The following is an 18,272-nucleotide window of genomic DNA, read 5'->3' as shown; positions in this document are numbered from 1 at the left end:
CATTTTTAAGGTATGGATTCTTTTAAATGCTACAGTTTACTGCTGTTACAGTGGATAGTTTGTAAACTTCATACATCAATACATGAGCTTTGCCTGGGATACTATATAAAATCGTAGTAATAACTTTACATACAATAATCAAAGAAAAAAACAAAAGTAAATACCTTTTATATAGAAAATATGTGCTAAAATATCGGTTTAGGGGTGATTGAAATTATAATAATTTAAAGTATCCTACTTGTACCAGCACTAATTTTATGAGCTGAAAATATACTTTTCAAAATTTCCTGACCAAGTTTATAAACAATCTGAACTACAGTATTTTCATGCAAAATGTGTTTAGATTTTTCATAAAAATGATTCTGATTTGGAAAAACACGTGTCAAAGTATTTAAAGCGAGTGGTGTGTACTGTGTAATCAGTAAATAAATCAATACTTTCGGAGATTGGCTGTATTACACGAAATTTACAAAAAAAAAACTACAAGAAAGCATGTAAGACGAAACAATCGTAGTACATGGTCCTGAGATTTGGTCTCAAAGAAAGTCTTTATCGTGCTGCACGATTTACTACACACAACTACTTTTAAACTTTTATTGACCATTTATTCATATCAAACAGAAAATTGTGATTAAAGGATAGTCAATATATTCTCCCCGTCTTTCTTTCACCCGACTGTTCTAATCCTATTTTACTGTCTGTGTATGTGTTAACCTTTTCGCCATAGTTATCTTTAATGTCCTTTCTTTTTTAACGAAACAACCTTTATCCTTAAGGAAAATAAAAAATTTTCACATAGAAATAATGTGGGACATTATAGATACAGGCCTGCATATGCTTACATTCCCTAACTCATCACCTTTAGATATAGGCATAAAATAACGTACTAAGCTTCTTTTGGAGAAGCCGGAAATGAGCCAGTATCAACATAACTGTTAATAGTTGATCATAAATGCAATAAAAATTTCGATGTGGTTTTAACAGTAACGTCAAATATTTGGTTCAATATTGTTCAAACCAATTGATTAATAAGCTGCTCGTCTATAAACATTATACTTCAAATAGTCTAATAGGTTGATAAACAAAGGTTTATTGTTGTTCAGTTCATCATTTTTGTATTAGTCAAAGTTTGTGAAATTTGATTCTACCAAATTCAGTGATGTGTTATTGTATATATAAGGTGAAATGTTTGTTTAGTTTCATGTTTAAATCAATATTATTCTTATGTAATATATTCTTGTTCTCTTTAAAACTTTTCGAATCTTAAAGTCTTAATTAAAGTAAGCGACAGGTCAATTGAAAAAGGTGTAAATTCGTGACATGAAATAATCAGTGGTATAGTAATTGCACAAAAATAAATAATATTGATGTGATTGCATTAATTTATATCACATACGCTGTACCATTCCAAAACACACCGCTCATCATTCCAATACCATTCGCCATCTGTATAATATAATTGAACACAATCTTCTCGAGATTTATAGTTGTTTGGTTGTCTTGGGCCCCATTTGGTAGCACCGGGAGTTTCAGCGAAGGCTGTCTCGTCTTCGTATAGGAACGTTCCTTCTGTTGCCATATCATTTCCCCCAATCCATATACGTTAATCAGTATCAACGGCATCTTAAAGGTGAAAGTGACATGGCTATGGTTTAAGGTATGGTACAAATACAAGATTTATTATTCCTAATTTAAGGTCATCGGTCAGAAATGCAATCTCAATGACAAACTGGCAACATCATTACATAAATACGGTGAATAATCTAAAAATATATTGGAGTTAGATCTTCTAATATACTGTAATGTTAAACGAAGGTCCAATAGACATTGAACAGAGACACATAGGTGTGTATTGAATATAAATATATGATATATAATATATTTTTAGAGCGATGGACGAAAATACAAACAAACTTACAGAATCCACTAAGAATCCTAACAATAAAATCATGTTGCTGTAGAGACTTTATTGACACCAGACTACCTCCTAGTTCTAAACATTTCGCCTACAAACAAAAGAAAATTTATAAATTTTAGATTACAATGATAGTTTAAAACAATATTTCTAGATATTATTCTAAATGATTGAAGAAAGTAGAAGTATATAATCATAAGCATTTCCAAAAATGCAAGGAATCACCGTTCGGCCAGGTACTGGATTTTGTTTTTTATTTATTTATCTTTTTTAATAATTTATTTATTTCCATTTCTTTCGTGAAATGAACCTTTTCCTGAAAAAAATAGAGCTTATGGTTCTTCTTTTAAGAGAAATATTCTGAGTATTGTTTAGGAGGCAACATATGCAAATGATTTCTGATCAATATTTCAAAAATGCAAACGTAAAATTCAATAATAGGCTCAATGCCATAATCCTTATCATTTTATATCCATGTTTCCTAGGATACGATCTACAATTTTTTTAAAAAAGATACTTCTTGTTCGTAAATAACTCTTTTCACGAAGAATATTAACGACGTTGAGTGTAGGACTTTTTCAGACTAATGAATCGTCGAAGTTGAAATCGTGAACTCGTGAAAATGAAATTGTGAATTCGTGAAGTTAAAATCGCGAATGTGTTAAGTTGTACTCGTGAATTCATGAAGTTGAAATCGTAAATTAGTGAAATTGAAATCTTGAATTCATATAGATGAAATCATGAATTCGTGATGTTAAAATCGTGAATTCATGAAGCTGAAATCGTGAATTCGTGAATTCCGTATGTTAACAAAAAACAAAAAACAAATCACGAATTTATAATTGTGAATTCACGAAATTGAAAACGGGATTTCATGAAATTTAAATGTCCCCATCGGTCTGTCGTAATATATACACATACATTAAAGTGATAGTTATATTTGTACGTATACAATTGTATTCTACAAGTAAAAGACTCTCAAAAATCTTTCAATGGGCTCACATATCGTGAACCGTGTGTACATTTGTTATCAGAACATACAGTTAACATGTATTTATTTAAAAATCAGAAAATCAAAAAAAAAATACAATTTACGGACCTTTGCATTTGTCCAATTCAGCTGTTGTTGAATGAGCCGATAACCTAAAAAAATCATTTATGGTACACTTAAACGACCGTTCACATATTTTAAACATTTCTCTTAAACATTTTGATAATGATTTGCATAACTAGTTTATGTGTTTATTAAATAAATAAATAAATTGATCAACAAAACATTCTCATTATTAAAGTATTCAAACTAACTTGTACAAAATACATGTATTATGTTTAAAAATCTAAATAACTGGATACTTTTCTCTGCCTTTATATTGCCCACGAATTTTACACTAGAAAGAAAAAAAAAATTAAAATAATGTCTTTGTTAAGACATGGAATTTAGCAGGATTCCTATCTTACGGATATTCAAGTAAGAAGTTCAAAGGTCCTGCTTTTCTAATGCTTTTGGACAGTCAGGTGAGGTTATTAAACGAAGAGAGACAGCGGCAACCAAATAGCATCAATAAGCTTATTTTCTGTTAAAATGTTAAAAAAATCTTATTGTGTCGATTTTGGTAGACTTTGGTTTTGGAACGCCATCCCGCATTTTCCCATATTTATTTGGTTTTTAAAATGTCAATTAGAACTGACCATATAGTGAAATGTCCAAAGTATAATTTCAGCAGGAGAAATGGTGAGGCCAATAAAGCGGTAACGTCAGTAAAATTTAGTTTAAAAGAATAAAGTCCCGCTAAATTGCACGTTATTTAACGGCAATACCCAGCACGAAAGCAAAACCGATGCATTTACCAGAAATGATTTTAAACATCCTACCTATGCGACTGTAAAACTTTGTTCCAGCATCGATGAGAGTTTCATTATCACCGAAGTAAGTGCAACCAGTGCACTTCCTTGTTTCTGAATTGTAGAATATTGCGAAACACAGGTCAGTGTTCGAACATAGTACAGCGCATTCCACCCAAGATGTCACACTGTCTGCCTTAAACACGGTTCTATCCGAGGTACAAACCTGGCCATCAGTGTTGTACAACCGGCCATATTTTCTAAATCCAGCCTGGTCAATGCTTCCCAAAGCAACGTTCAATTGTCCACTAAAGAAGATGATAAAATATATAGAAAAACAACAAGACACTGTCATTTTGACTCGGCACTTATGTCTTCGATGCTACTCGTGTCTTAAATTATCGTTAAATGCCGATTAATTTAACACACAAAGCAGCAGGAGAGAAATAAAATCAAAATAACAAATTCATTTTCGTTCCAAGTCAGTTACTGCAACTATCTTCCTTTGTTATCAAATAACAATGACATAGCATAACACTCCTCGGCTCCAATGGGTAACGTGAAAAGACAATATAAATTATTTGCAATGCAAATCCAGGTTGCACCCACATTATACAAATAACAATGGCATTTTGTTCTGTTCGTTGACTACAGTTGGGTAAAGCAGTTTAAAAGACAATAAATATATTTATAATTGATGTATGTTCTTTGTTATAGACATATAAACAACGCTGTTGTATAGTCATTTTAAAAGCGTATTTATTTTGCAGGAATGTATTGGAAACAATGAAATTAGAGAAAAAAGTAATAATTCAAGCATGATGTAATTACCCATTTCATCATAACTAACGGGCACAGTACTATACATTGTATATTCTTTGGTTTATTCTTTAAAACTATTCGCTTTTGTAAACCTTTACTCGTCGTCGAGAATGAAACGGTGAAATTATAACGCTAAAATATGACGCATTTTATTTGTTTTTGCTTTTGCTGTTGAATTCCAATTTCTTATATAAGCCAGGGCACTTGATCAGCTGGTTCACCTGGAAAGAGAGAAGCAATTTACCACAAATAAGTCCTTGGGACAGTGAAATAATTGAAAGAATATACAAGAGCTGCTTGCAGGAATAAGAACTAAACCTCCTGAAAAGGTGTCTATCAATGTTTAATCTAAACCAGCATTTGAGAAAACATTGTTACTTTTGGTGGAAAATATTCATAACTTAGAGGAATGTCTCTAATGTTCGTTACAATTTTAATCAGTGAATCATTACCATTAGAACTATTCTGCACTATTCAAAATATTATTGTTTTCGCTGTTTCCAAGGGATCTACACTTTTTCGGGTTTGTTGGTTGTAAGTCATTGACAGGGTACATGTACTTGACATTTACTGCGATAATCCATTTTCATAGCAAATAACGTTTTCAAAGGGTATAGATATATATTGGGATACAGCCTGTAATTAATAGAAAGTTTATATGAAAATTATGCAAATGTACCTGAAATAATACAATAATGTTTGTAAATTTCCTATAAGTGTGTGGCGTAACTAATCCTACAATACACATGTAAACCGGTACCTTGTAATCCACGGGCGGATTATATATGTATAATAATTATTACAGTTTAGCAAACAATGTGATAATATAGCTTTTTGAAATGTGTTAAACTTTTATAATGATTTAACATGATCGGGTTTTTTGGTGTTATTTTTGTTGTTGTTGTTTTTTCTCTTTGTAAATTGTTGGAACAATTCTTTCAATTTTAATTACTAGTAACTTACAGGATACTTAAACAAAATGAGTAACACATAGGAATCATCTTTAAATCTCGTTTTTGTTTGGCAATTACAAAATTCAAAACGCCATGAAAAAAATCCTCTTACTATAAAAGAAAAAGGTTAAATTTTAAATAGTTTTAATATTTATCATGGAATTGTCTTCCTCATATATTAAATTGGCATGGCAAATTTTAACACCAAGGTTTACATAAATGAATAAAAGTGTTGAAATAAATTTAGATACGATTATAGGGCTAGAGCTAAGATCATAATTCAATATCATATATTTATACCCTTGCCAGATCCTATCTTGCAGGTCACAGATGTTCCAAGAATATAAACTATAATTTTATCAATGGATTTCATTATCAGGACAAAAAATGGAATCAAAAATAATATTGGGAAAAATCGAAGATACGAAACATCAGTTTGTACATTAAAGACGGTAAGAAATGTTCGTGATAATCGTAAAAACATTAAAAATGTGTTCATCGTCAAAAAGCTTGTCTTTTTGTAACATGGCTATAGTTTTGGCTATATACAAAAATCTGTGTAAACTTTATCTTTCGTTAAATAGCACAGGGAGTAATAAAATATGATTTACTGAACAAGAGTTTCTTATCTCCACATAAAGTGCTATATTTGACACAACATTTTGCAACATTTAGCCTCTTTAGGTAAACAAAAATCTCGAACGAAAAATAACATGTTTTTTGCAAAATAAAGTTTACGCATACTTTTAGAAGATGAAGCTAGGGGATAAAAAGAAGTTGGACTCTTTGATGTCTTCGAAATAGTGAACATTACATACTCATATTGGTTTTCCAAATATCGCTTTTAAAATTATGAAAGCTTGACGATGATTGGATGTGTGAAAGGTCACCAGAAATACTTTCGGAAGAAGAAGCTAAGGGTAATAGGAGGATTCTTTGATGTCCATAAGTACATATAGACCAAGTTGAATAAAGCCCTTTACCATTTGCGCTAACTTCACAAAAAGTTGGAACAAGCTAACGCCATTAAAACAAAAACAGTCGTTTTATTATAAGAAAAGCGTTGATGCAAAAACATCAAAGGTGACGGCAAAATATATTTCTAGATGAAAAGTATTAATTTTTGTGCACTATTTAGTGTAAATGGTCACTTCATCTTAAACTGAATAAACAAAAGGAATCAAATTTAACCTTTAACGGTTGGTTGTAACTGACTTGGACTTGCACTTTGAATAGAACGATTGATCATCAATAAATGGATAGACAGCATATCGTTACTGACTCATGAACAGTGCAGATTGAGATAAGATTAGATATGTGGCTGACCTTGATCTGCATTGACCAAGTTTACCAAACATTTTTGCAGTTTAAAGATAATAATATAATTATGAGGAATACAAACTGAGCCATTTTGTTATGTTAGTAATGGTAAATCAGTTTGTTTAAGAACCATCTCATCTGTTTACTCTAAATTGTTATATAGCGCCAAAATTACACAATTCGAATATATAATTATTCTGTTTAATATATACAACGAATATCTTTCATTTTTAAAAGACCTCGCACCCTTTTACTCTAAAGTGCTCTGTTTCTAATAAGATTAAATAACAAACACACAAAACATTTTCTTATACATTTATTTTATACATAAAACTACACATCCTACTGAAAGTAAACTAATTTAAACTCAAATGTGAGGAAAAGTAAAAACAAGCTAGAAAATATTAAATTTCTATATTATAGGCAGAATTTTAAATTTCAAAATACATTTATTTTATGTAAAACTTCACGTATTACTGAAAGTAAACTCCCTTTAATCTTTGTCAAAGGTGAAGAAAAGTAAAAACAAGAATAAAGGCAGAATTGAAAATAACAAAATATAAACATACATTTCAAAGTAAGAGAAGTATGAAAGACATATAATCAAAATATCAATTTATTTTTAACAACAAGCCTGAAACTTTGACCATGACATAACAGTATACATAACAAAACAAAATGTATAAACAGTGAAGACCCTCAAACAATGTTTGATAAAACAGTACACATAACAAAAGAATAGAAAAAGCAAAACACTAAACAAAATGAATTTACAGTGAAGACCATAACAAATAAATGTAAGATTAAGAAGTAAAAAATGAAAATTCCGATATACTAGTATTCAAAAATAGACAGTAATGTAGACCACAACAATATTCGGAGCTCGGTTTTAGTATTACCAATGAAGCAAAAATGAGGAACTAAGCCAGCCATTTCATAAAAAATAAATATCACAATGCAAATGCTTTTCAAATAAAGTGATTACATACAAAAATAACAACATGTTTATTTACTTGATGTTTTAAGAAGTAGAAAAAACCTAATTAACACAACTTGACATAAACTGTTAATAATAACTGGTCATGCCATGTGCCACATAAAGGCCATTCCATAAGAGACGACGTCGTTCCTCGGCGTAACCAATCACAACCATCACAACACAATCCTTAGAAAATTGACTATACTTGGCAAATATCTTAACATGTACAGTCATATGAACAAAGATACTGTCAAGGGTATGCAATGGGCATTGTCTGAACAATTTGTGGTATATCATGTAAGGATTATATTCTTTTTTCAGCAATAACTTTGTATGGCTTACACGACAAAGTAAAAGGTGTTCCTACTGGATTAATATCTGGACATATTCCAGACTCCATTTTCCATTTGTAGCGTTGCATCAGACTTGCAAAGATTAAATGAAGTATCGGCTTTGCAACAAATTCGCCGAGGCACACTCTTGTTCCCGCCGAAAATGGCAGCCAGCTTTTTGGCTTGGGTCCTAGTTTACAATCTTCATCTAAATATCTCTGTGGAATAAACCTATCAACGTCATCCCAGGCGCTTGGGTCATTGTGAAGCGCCCAGTGATTGATGACTACGCTTGTTCCTTTAGGAATTCTGTAACCACCTTAATGAAATATATAAGTTAATAGTGGAATCACAATGATACACAAATACGGTCAGAAATATATATATTTTTAATTATCTTAGATTGTTGTTTTGGAATATTTTTACACTATATCATTACTATAATTTCTTTATATATAAGAATTTTATAAATCATCATTTAATCAGCTAAAAATTCAAAGCAAGGCAAGACGATGGCTTATTTTACATGAATGAATTATTCGAAGTAAAATGTTTCTCTTTAAAAATAAAGAAGCCATTTTAATAAGTATTAACATTTGATATTCCATAATAATGACTGACAAATGACATGAAGTTTTAATTTAGTTTCTTAGCCTAAAAACTTTTATTTATCATCATTAATGACAGATTTTGTCCAATTAAAAAAAAAAGATATAAGAATGAAATTTATGGATGTTGTGTTAAAGATTGTCGTTAATATAACAAAGACAAAACTGAAACTTCGTCAAATGTGTACTTACAAATTTCCGAATCACAGGATGATTCATGAAAAATTCCGGTTGGACCGATGGTTGCTAGGCGCATACTTTCATGTATCACAGCTTCGGTGTAACCAAGATTAGGGCGATCTGCTAGTCCCGGCAATCTTTCCTTTCCTATAAACAGTAAAAATTGTGTCACATTTTCGTGAGCAATAGTTTTTTTCAAAAGTGTTTAATTTTGTATTTAGAAACACCCTGCCTTAACTGTTTCAAAAGGTTCATGACAACTGGTCTTATAACACTTCAAGTATAAAATTTGAAATTGCCTTACTGACTTAGGTAAATCAGTAACAAACGTATTTCAAAACCGATGTTGGCAAATTTCAACCAACCTGCAAGCCATTCTTGTCTCGAAAATAGCAGGCATATTGTGTATTGAAAATGAAACGCTAATTTCGAAACGAGACAAATTTGATTCGTAAGTATCAAGAGCATCTAAGCTGTTGTACATTTGCTTATTCTGGTTGGGTTTTACCTTGAACCAACAATGTAAAGGCTACTTTCCAACTTAACCGCTCGAGGAAGACGAAACATGCCACCTTTAAATATTTCAGACAGGACGGACGAGCACCTTGTACATAAGCTAAATATCATCGAAAAATTGCGAGTAAATTTGATTGTTTACAGTTGCCCACTGTCGTATGAGCAAAAATAGTGTGATGGTTACTTGGCTAACTTTTAGTGACTTGAGCTTACCAACGACGTTAGCTATCTCGTCTTGGACCTTACGTTGAATATCTGAAAAAGCGACCATATGCAACAGGGCAAACTCGAGTGTAAGTCGCAGTGCATCTATGCCAGCTTAAACAACAAATGAACATAAAGAGCTTTTCAATATATGAAATAAAAAACTGTCAGAAAGGAGTAAGAAATTTCCTAAGGTCGCATAGCCAGAACAACTATAAAGAATAAACTATGGCACAAAGTTTAAAATTTAAGCTCATATAATCTGAAGAAAACCGAAAGGAAATAATAAGTCATAAAACGGAATATGCTGTTTAGAATTAGAAAAGTTACCTACAGGATTGTTTATCGTTTCAAAATGTCTCAGAATTTGTTTTCTAAAGGTTTTCTAATTTAAATGCTTGAAAATAAATAAGATCTGTAAACCAAACTCACCGAAATATATCTCAGCAAGCGTTTGAATTAAATGATCTTCATCCAGGGCACTAAGTGCTTGCATTCCCTCCTCTTTTTTTGCTTCCATGCGAGCAAAAATCAAAGTGTCAGTGAAATGCCGAATGTCATCTGCCAAATAAATTTGAAGCAACACATCACATGACAAAAGAATGAATTAATTAATTTAGATTCCATACTCATCTGTGAACAACAATACAAGGTCATGTTGATCTTTAATCATTTTTCTTTACAAAAACACCTAATCTTTTGTAAAATATACACCGTTAAAAAAACATGCTCTTGGAAAAGTGTTGAAGCAATTGCTGGTCAGATAGAAAATGATGACACAGAAGAAAAAACCACCTCTCTCGACAGAAATGAATTTAAAGAAATAGCAATTTGAGAAATGTCAAATAACTCTATTTAAAGCAGATTCGACTTCATTACTTTTTTTACGAAATGGGTCGATATTTGTCGAATGACCAGGGCTGTTATTACATAATGTTATATGGAAACTCACCTTTGTTAAAAGTTGACTCACTTTCCTTGTATTTCCTCCTAATGAAACCTTCTATTAGACAATCCTTTAATCCCTCTAATTCTTTAAATGCTTTTGACTTGTATACATATCTTAGACCTGGTATAAAATCTTCTGGCACACCCTCAGTAATTTTTTTAATCAGTACATCTTCCATTTTCAAAAGATGACTAAATTCTTTATCGTTAAAATCGTATCTGGAAAATATCAACATGAATTGGACAATAAAAGGTTTCTAATATTTTAAAAATGACTTTGAAAAAATTCCGTTTCCAGGATCAGTGATGTTAATTCCATCAGATTTTCATTGATTATATTCAATCAGTAAGGGGATTTTAATAAGCAAATATTATTTCATGGATATGATTTTCATGGAAATTTTACATTGAATATTTCAGGGACATGATTTAATGTGAATTCTTAAATTTTTTTTTGAGATTTCAATAAAATAATTGTATGAGAATATTTAAAAGTTAATATTTTAGTAACATGAATGTTAGCAATTATTTTACATTACTTATTTCATCAAAATAATTTTAGTCGATATTGAACTGAATATTTCAGTGACATTAATGTGAGTACATGTATAACTTTTACATTGCATGTTTCAGTTGATTGTTTGTCAATCGTGGCATGATTGTGAGCGGATCGCGGATATTCAACATTGAATATTTAAATGACTTTAAGACTTTAGAATCACCATTTGTATAAAAAGGCATAAAACATATATTTCCAGACTACACTTACTTTTCACCAAAGCACATGCTCGTCAGAATGTTGGTAACAATAAAATTGATGTACTGTCCGGGATCAAACTGGCCAGAGACTTTATCGATTTCAACAAACGCCGCATTTACTGCTTCAAATAATCTCTGCTCTAAAGCGTCTCCTTGCAAGTAATTTCTATAAATTGAGAAATTCACGAATGTTAGTATGTGTTTTAAATGTCTTTCACAATAAGCTAATCCAACTCAAACTACAAAATAGAGTAAATGAAACCAAAATCAATCAGTCACTTAAATAATCAATTATCACTCAATATTTCAAAAGAGAGAGAGAGAGAAAAGAATAATGTATAAAACAAAACATTTTATACAAAATGAAATAAATAAATGTGTAATATAACCGGCCATTCAAAGTAAATGTTCGGACAAAACACTATGAAAACATTCAATTACAAAAATATGTAACTTTGATCACTTTTCCTATAATCAAAGAAGCATCTTATAAATATTTAATTTAAAAACAAAGTTTGCCTTCGACCTAAACAATAAGCAGCACTCGTATAGCTTATAGTTTTATTTACTTTTATGAAAAAAATATCATTGTAAATCTGATCAAACATTGTTGAAATTAAATCACGATTCCAAAAGGAAAACGACTTTAAAGATATTGTTTAGTTGTTAAGAGCATGAATGTGTACCTGTTAAAAGGCTGACACTAACTGTTCAAATATATACTATAAAGAAAAGTGTGACCCCAAAATTGTGCTTTCGGCTACAAGTTTAGTACATGAACAAAGTTTGTTATGAACAAAATAGCATATGACGTGTTTATTTTATATGTATATTAGCTAAAATAATGGAAAGCAATTTTTGAGCCAGTTTAAAGTTTTAAGACAAACAGAATGATTCACAAACAGATCAAAATAACATACTGCCGAATCGTTTGATAAGAATGGGGTGTCGGCATGGAACTATTTAGGATTTCAATTTATTAAAACGTGTATCACTCTAGACTTATAAAATAGTTCAGGTCAGCAACACATATTATCATAAAACAGATAAGAAAAGAGCCATGATGCACATTTATCGCACACGTTGTGAGTATGGAGAATGGAGACATAAAATTACACAGAACTGATGATATTGAAAGACATGCATAATATTGATATCTAGATTTCTATGTCAACTGATATCAAAGTTTAAAACTGCAGCAGTAGTTTTATTTCAATGCAGTAGCTCTCAGTGCAAATAAAAATGTAACTGGGACAAAATATAGGTCAAAATTAAATTCTGCATATAGAAATATATATAAACTGCGCATATAGCCTAAATTGCATAGCTTTATCACTGGTAATTCAAAGTAGGTCACTTATTCAAAATTAAAAGCTAGGTCAAAGTTCAATTTTGCATCTGAAACTGTATCATAAATCCAAATTTCAGAGCGTTATTTTTGTTTAAAATCGTTTATCAATTGGTCAAACTCTAAGTCAGCAAATGTCAAAGTTCATTATGCATCTGGCCCATATTTCATAGCTGAAGCTTTGAATACAAATAAATATGTCACAGGGTTTAAGTTTTAACTATATAGATCTAAGTGAAATCCGTGACCTACCTTTGTGGGGCCAATTTAGACTCAAGGGTTATATAATTAAATCAATTTTGTTAGAGGTCTACTAGACAACGTTTCATGCTAAGCTTTAGCCTTCATTATTTTAGAGAAAAAAGAACTTTTTAAGTATTTGCTATATACAAATAAGGAAAATCCATGATCCCTGGGGTGAAGCCAAATCAGGCTATAAGGGCAATAATTTGAACAAACTTGGAATATATCCACAACGTTTAATTCCAAACACATATCAAATTGAGTGTTCATTGCTTTTGAGAATAAATATTTTTAACTTAATATAGTTATAATCTTCAAAAGGCAGGGCAAATTTTTGATCCCAGAGCTAAATTTATTTTTATTCTCAGATGTTTTAACAAGACAAAGCATTTATGCACAAACATACAATAAATTGAGATATATATTTGAAGAGGAACAAGATATTTCTTTCTACAAAGATAGTAATGTTAGCAATTCAATGGTATAATTGTTCCAATATTGTAAAACGTTATTAATGTCAGTAACATTAGAAAAAGATTCCTTTTCAGAACCTTTTTTTATTACATTACAATATTATAGAACTTCTTGAACATAAAGGAGATCCCAATATAACATTGATACTTATTTTGACAAAAGTGTCATCAACTCAAGAGAAACAACTCCTACTATTTTGATATTGATGTTCAATTAAGAGTTGTACCTCTTGTCATGAATACTTTATGCATTTATATCATTATTATTAATAATTTTATAATTGTGTTTTCAAAAGCTGGGCGACGTAACTTTTAATAGAACTGAGTTCTTTAATATTCATCGATAAAGTGTATACTTTCCCAACAAAATTAAAGTCAATGTTGCATTAAATACATTTAAGTGTTCAATTGTTCATTGCCTATACTAAATTGTGTTAAGGTCAATGTGCGTTGACATCAGTACATTTTAAATTAATCGATGACTTGATATCTTCCCAGAAGGAAGAACTTAACTGGCAATCCCAAAACAGATAATAAATATTTTATAGTTTCAATATGGTTGTTGCAGAAAGAACATATATAATGATTAATATAATATATAATTAATAATACCTTTTATTCTTATTGAATGCGTTTTATGCATAAGATATAATTCGTCGCCTGTATTGTGTGATTAACTTACTGAAACCATTGTAAATATGAATCTTTTGTAATATTAAGTTATCGAATGCCTAATGCAGTATCTCTTTTCTGAAGAGTTTTCATTTTCAGTGAGGAGACAAATTTTCGATAGTGCGTGGGTTCATTTATTTTTAATTTTTTTAACCAATTTAAGTGACTATAATTTAAAATAAGCATGGTAAACATTCTTTGTATCTTTACGTAAATGTTAAGAATCGTTTCTAGATTACCATTATTAAAAATATTTTGTTGTCCCAATTATAATTTGACAAAATCTGACAGGTTTTATTTTCTAACCCTCTTCTTATTTGATGTTAAATGACAGGTACCTGTCTCAATATACACAAACAAATCTTCCATATACATTGATACATTGATACATTGATTAATTTGTAGTTATTTAAAACTTAAAGTTTTTAATTATCATTTTTCAAGTGAGGAACATATGAAATAAGTGAAACTTTTCTACAGAAAATAAAAACAAAATCGATACAAAAATTGAACTTTTATATAATTGTCAATAAATATGTCTGCATCCCTTCTTTTGACTATTGATTATTTTAATCATTAAAAGCATTTCTTATTTCTGAGCTTGTTGCCCAAAATACATTTGATTTAAATCTATTAATAGACGCTATAATGTTTTAATACTCTAAACAAATGGTATTAATATCAAACTTACTAGTCAAAAATACATCAAATGATAAGATAAGAGAAATAATTATTCTGAGTTACATGCATTAAGTCTGATAGACTGATACCTTTTATATTTGTATTAATTTTCAACATAAGTATTGCAAGAATTTCTGCACAGGATATAAAATATAAGGGGATACCCTTACGACAACCACGTACTTAAAACCAGTCTGACAAATTTCCATTTATTGTTACACAAGAATGGATTTATTGTAAAACAGTTTCACCAAACTGATAAAATTTTCACCAAAATTGAAGGATTCTAAGACAGTATGCATAGATGTTCATGATATAGAATCGAAAGCTGTTAGGAAATCAATCAGTAACAACATTCCAGATACAGTAAACTTCCCTTATAGCGAAAACGGTTATAGCGAACTTCCGGTTATAAGGAACAATTTTTTCGGCCCGAATTTTGCCCTTCTTTATTTATTATAAAAAATATACGGTTACAACGAACACGGTTATAAGGAATTATCGCTTATAAGAAACTCATTTCTTAGTCCAATTTAGTTAAAAGTACGGAAAATTACACCTTTATAACGAACTCTAAAATATCGGCTATATTCAACATAATGGCACGGATAAAAACTCGGCCAGATGTTCCGTTTATTGTTGTATGTACTTCTATTCAGCTGTAAAAATGAATTTTTATAGCAGTACTTAATAGTTTTCTATTAGGATATTTTAGCACTAGTTCTTGTAACCAAGAAAAAACGGTTATTCCTTTTATTCTGTTATTTCTTTTCTTAAATAGTTTTGCTCAAGTAAAATAATTATAATCATTTATAATCGGTTTTCAACATAATCACACAAAGTATAAATGATTGAAATGAAAAGATATCTATATCTTTTATAAGTAAAAGTCACGCTTAAAACATAATAGAAGATATTCAATGTAAAAGGAAGAAAAATCGAAAATCTTGTTTATTCTTAATCATGGTAAGAAAACAAAAAGCACTGAGTTTAGAAACAAAATAATGTATTTTATGAGAAATTGTGAAAGGGAGTAAAACTAAAACTGAAATAACAAAGGATTTTTAAATTTAAAAAAGGACGCTCTCAGGTATTGTGTCTATAAAAGATATGAGTGACTAATTTTTCTAAAACAAATGCTTTTCAAAATGGAGGACGATGGTAAATAATCAGTTCGTTATATGCAAATCTGTTCGCTATAAAAACTCCTAATACAAGGAACAAATTTGCTATATGCTTACAAGGAACTCCGGATATAAGGAACAGATATCAAATGTCCCAATGAGTTCGTTATAAGCGGAGTTTACTGTATTTGTACGCTCCCCTCGCAGCTCAATGAATATACTCCGATATTGTAAATTAAAAACGTGAGCGGCAGTGAAACATTTGACCGATGCGCAGGAGATTAAGGAATTTAATTATCATGTGTATATTGCATAATATCATAGAACAGTCTTATAGTGTCGGCTATGTATCTTCCAGATAAGAAACTAGTTTAATCTTTACTTTTTGGTTTATTTGATACAGTTTTAAGGCGTTCGACAATGCTAGCTGATACAATTTTATAAAAAAACTATAAAGAAATAGGTCTCCGGTTTTTTATTATAATTTTTGTCTTTGTTTCATTTAGGGATGCAAGTTATAACCCCGTGTTTAAAGGTATCTGATAATTCTCCTGGTGCAAAAGCTTGGTTAACTGCTTTCCAAAATCTTTCCGAAAGAAATTAAAGAAAGCCTCTGCTAAACTACTACTACCTGGAGACGAATCATTTGACATATTACTTTACCCATCACCGAATGAGCATTTTGTTAAAAGTGGCTGTTTTCATTGAAAAGTCTTCCGTTACAAGTTAAAATTGCTATAAAACTATAAAAACTGATTCTATACTAATCAAACTTGGCACAAATGTGAACTGGACCATTGACTTTGTAACAACATGATCGGTCTTAAATTTCCTGTTACCATGGCAATTAGGGGACATCTCAAAATTGCAACAAAATCACTATTTTGTGTTGATGTGTCCATCAAAATTGATTTCAAAGTGCTGCAATTTCTCAATGGATTGAGATAGAGTCAAAGGCTTTTCAGCGGTGGTTTCCCGTTACCTTATGATCGACCTGGGGTCATTTTTAGCCTCTCACAAGTCCAATTTTTTTGGCGATGAGTCGAGGGGGCTGCCGCCAACCTTCAAACCCCCAAACAGAAGGGGACACATACCCCTTCTGGCCACCCCTTGATGTATCATTTGGATAGCTGGCGGCACCGAAAATATGGTCACTTTTTTAAACAACATTTCTCAAACAAAAACAAGTATAAGAGGCCTAAATAAGGAATTTGTCACCATTTGAGACAACAAAAACGGGGGATGCAAAAGGGGTATAGTGGCGTGTATATCTGGTAATGGGTTAAAAAAAACTTCAAGACCTTGGCTTTCTTCATCATTCAGTTTTGGCATGTTATTATTGGTAAATAAAGCAGTAAGGTTGACATTATCTGCATTTTCTTCTTTCAGAATTGAAGTAATTCTTCTTTGTTTCTTCTAAAACCTGTTTTTTAAAAATAGTTAAACATAATTAAGAATATTACTTATGTTCCTCCGTTCATGGGACAAAAGCATCATGTAATAAGACTTGCTGTATAAGGGATTTATTTTCATCTACGTACGGTTTATATTTCGAAATCGAATAATTAAATTTCCAGTTTGAAATATCTTTTTACATTTGCAAAATTTAATACTTGATAAAATCAAAGAATGGCTAGTTTTATAATATGGCACAATACCTACACTGCTCATATCCAATAAAAAGATATTTGGAAATAAAGAAAAAAATCAAGCCTAGCTTTTTATACGGTTTCTCTGAAACCAAGTATACTGCCTTTCTTCTAAATTTTGTTCCCTCCAACAATCAAACAAATCGCATTCATTTATCATTTATCTCAAACAACTTCCCGGGGCACAATATTGTTGCGAGCCGCTTCTGATGAAATTATCTTTGGTAGCGCCCAATCATGCGTCTCGCTGATGAAAATCAAATGTTATTAAACGGACAATATGCGATCACTTTATGTGTTGAGCCAACGTATCTGCTGGCTTTCATATGACAATATTTGCTGTTCAACGTAGATCTAGCTCTCTTTAAAATGGGGGAACTTTATTATACTCTCTTTGATGAGGGCCGTACATGCATTGTATACATAGGTGAACGCTCATAGGCTGTTTAAGACGGACACATGGACGGACATAGAGGATCACAATATCCCTATAGCTCGATGCTGATAGGGTGACTCCGCATTAAAATAAAGATAGGACTTGTTTATAGACTGGTTTATAGAAGAACCCTTGTTAATATAATAAATAAATAAATACGCTTTCAAGTTTTCTATGATTTTAATTTTTCGAGCGCCTCAACAATATTTCTTGAACAAATTTATGCAATAAATCAAACGACAGAATACGAAGCTCGAGATAAATTCAA

The 18,272-nt window shown here is 30.8% G+C and overlaps 2 protein-coding genes across 2 annotated transcripts; both read right to left on the bottom strand.

Annotated features, from left to right (window-relative positions):
* Window positions 1–262: 262 nt before the first annotated feature.
* Window positions 263–4,712, bottom strand: LOC132730214 (uncharacterized). The gene is made up of 4 exons (XM_060716081.1): window positions 3,788–4,712; window positions 3,015–3,058; window positions 1,919–2,006; window positions 263–1,623 (listed from the first exon to the last, which is right to left on the bottom strand). Exons 1-4 carry the CDS (start codon window positions 4,110–4,112, stop codon window positions 1,604–1,606), a joined length of 477 nt encoding a protein of 158 aa, XP_060572064.1. The 5' UTR covers window positions 4,113–4,712; the 3' UTR covers window positions 263–1,603.
* Window positions 4,713–8,015: 3,303 nt separating this feature from the next.
* Window positions 8,016–11,680, bottom strand: LOC132730215 (steroid 17-alpha-hydroxylase/17,20 lyase-like). Its single transcript, XM_060716082.1, has 6 exons — window positions 11,389–11,680; window positions 10,624–10,838; window positions 10,104–10,232; window positions 9,681–9,785; window positions 8,964–9,098; window positions 8,016–8,482 (listed from the first exon to the last, which is right to left on the bottom strand). The coding sequence occupies exons 1-6, from the start codon at window positions 11,403–11,405 to the stop codon at window positions 8,136–8,138; spliced, it is 948 nt and encodes a 315-aa protein (XP_060572065.1). The 5' UTR covers window positions 11,406–11,680; the 3' UTR covers window positions 8,016–8,135.
* Between the last annotated feature and the right edge of the window lie 6,592 nt (window positions 11,681–18,272).

Source organism: Ruditapes philippinarum, unplaced genomic scaffold (assembly GCF_026571515.1).
Source record: "Ruditapes philippinarum isolate M1 unplaced genomic scaffold, ASM2657151v2 ctg14368_1_1_1_1, whole genome shotgun sequence".
NCBI classification, from domain to species: domain Eukaryota; kingdom Metazoa; phylum Mollusca; class Bivalvia; order Venerida; family Veneridae; genus Ruditapes; species Ruditapes philippinarum.
Note: the sequence above shows the minus strand (reverse complement) of the source record. Positions and strands in the feature narration are given on the sequence as shown.

Coding starts and splice junctions, on each gene's coding strand:
- LOC132730214 (XM_060716081.1), bottom strand. CDS start 4,112: ATGACAGTGTCTTGTTGTTTTTCTATATATTTTATCATCTTCTTTAGT. Junction 3,059..3,787: donor AAAGTTTTACAGTCGCATAG/GTAGGATGTTTA, acceptor TGATTTTTTTAG/GTTATCGGCTCATTCAACAA. Junction 2,007..3,014: donor TGAATTGGACAAATGCAAAG/GTCCGTAAATTG, acceptor TTTTGTTTGTAG/GCGAAATGTTTAGAACTAGG.
- LOC132730215 (XM_060716082.1), bottom strand. Junction 9,786..10,103: donor GCTTGCTGAGATATATTTCG/GTGAGTTTGGTT, acceptor TTGTTGTTTAAG/CTGGCATAGATGCACTGCGA. Junction 8,483..8,963: donor ATCCTGTGATTCGGAAATTT/GTAAGTACACAT, acceptor TATTTCATTAAG/GTGGTTACAGAATTCCTAAA.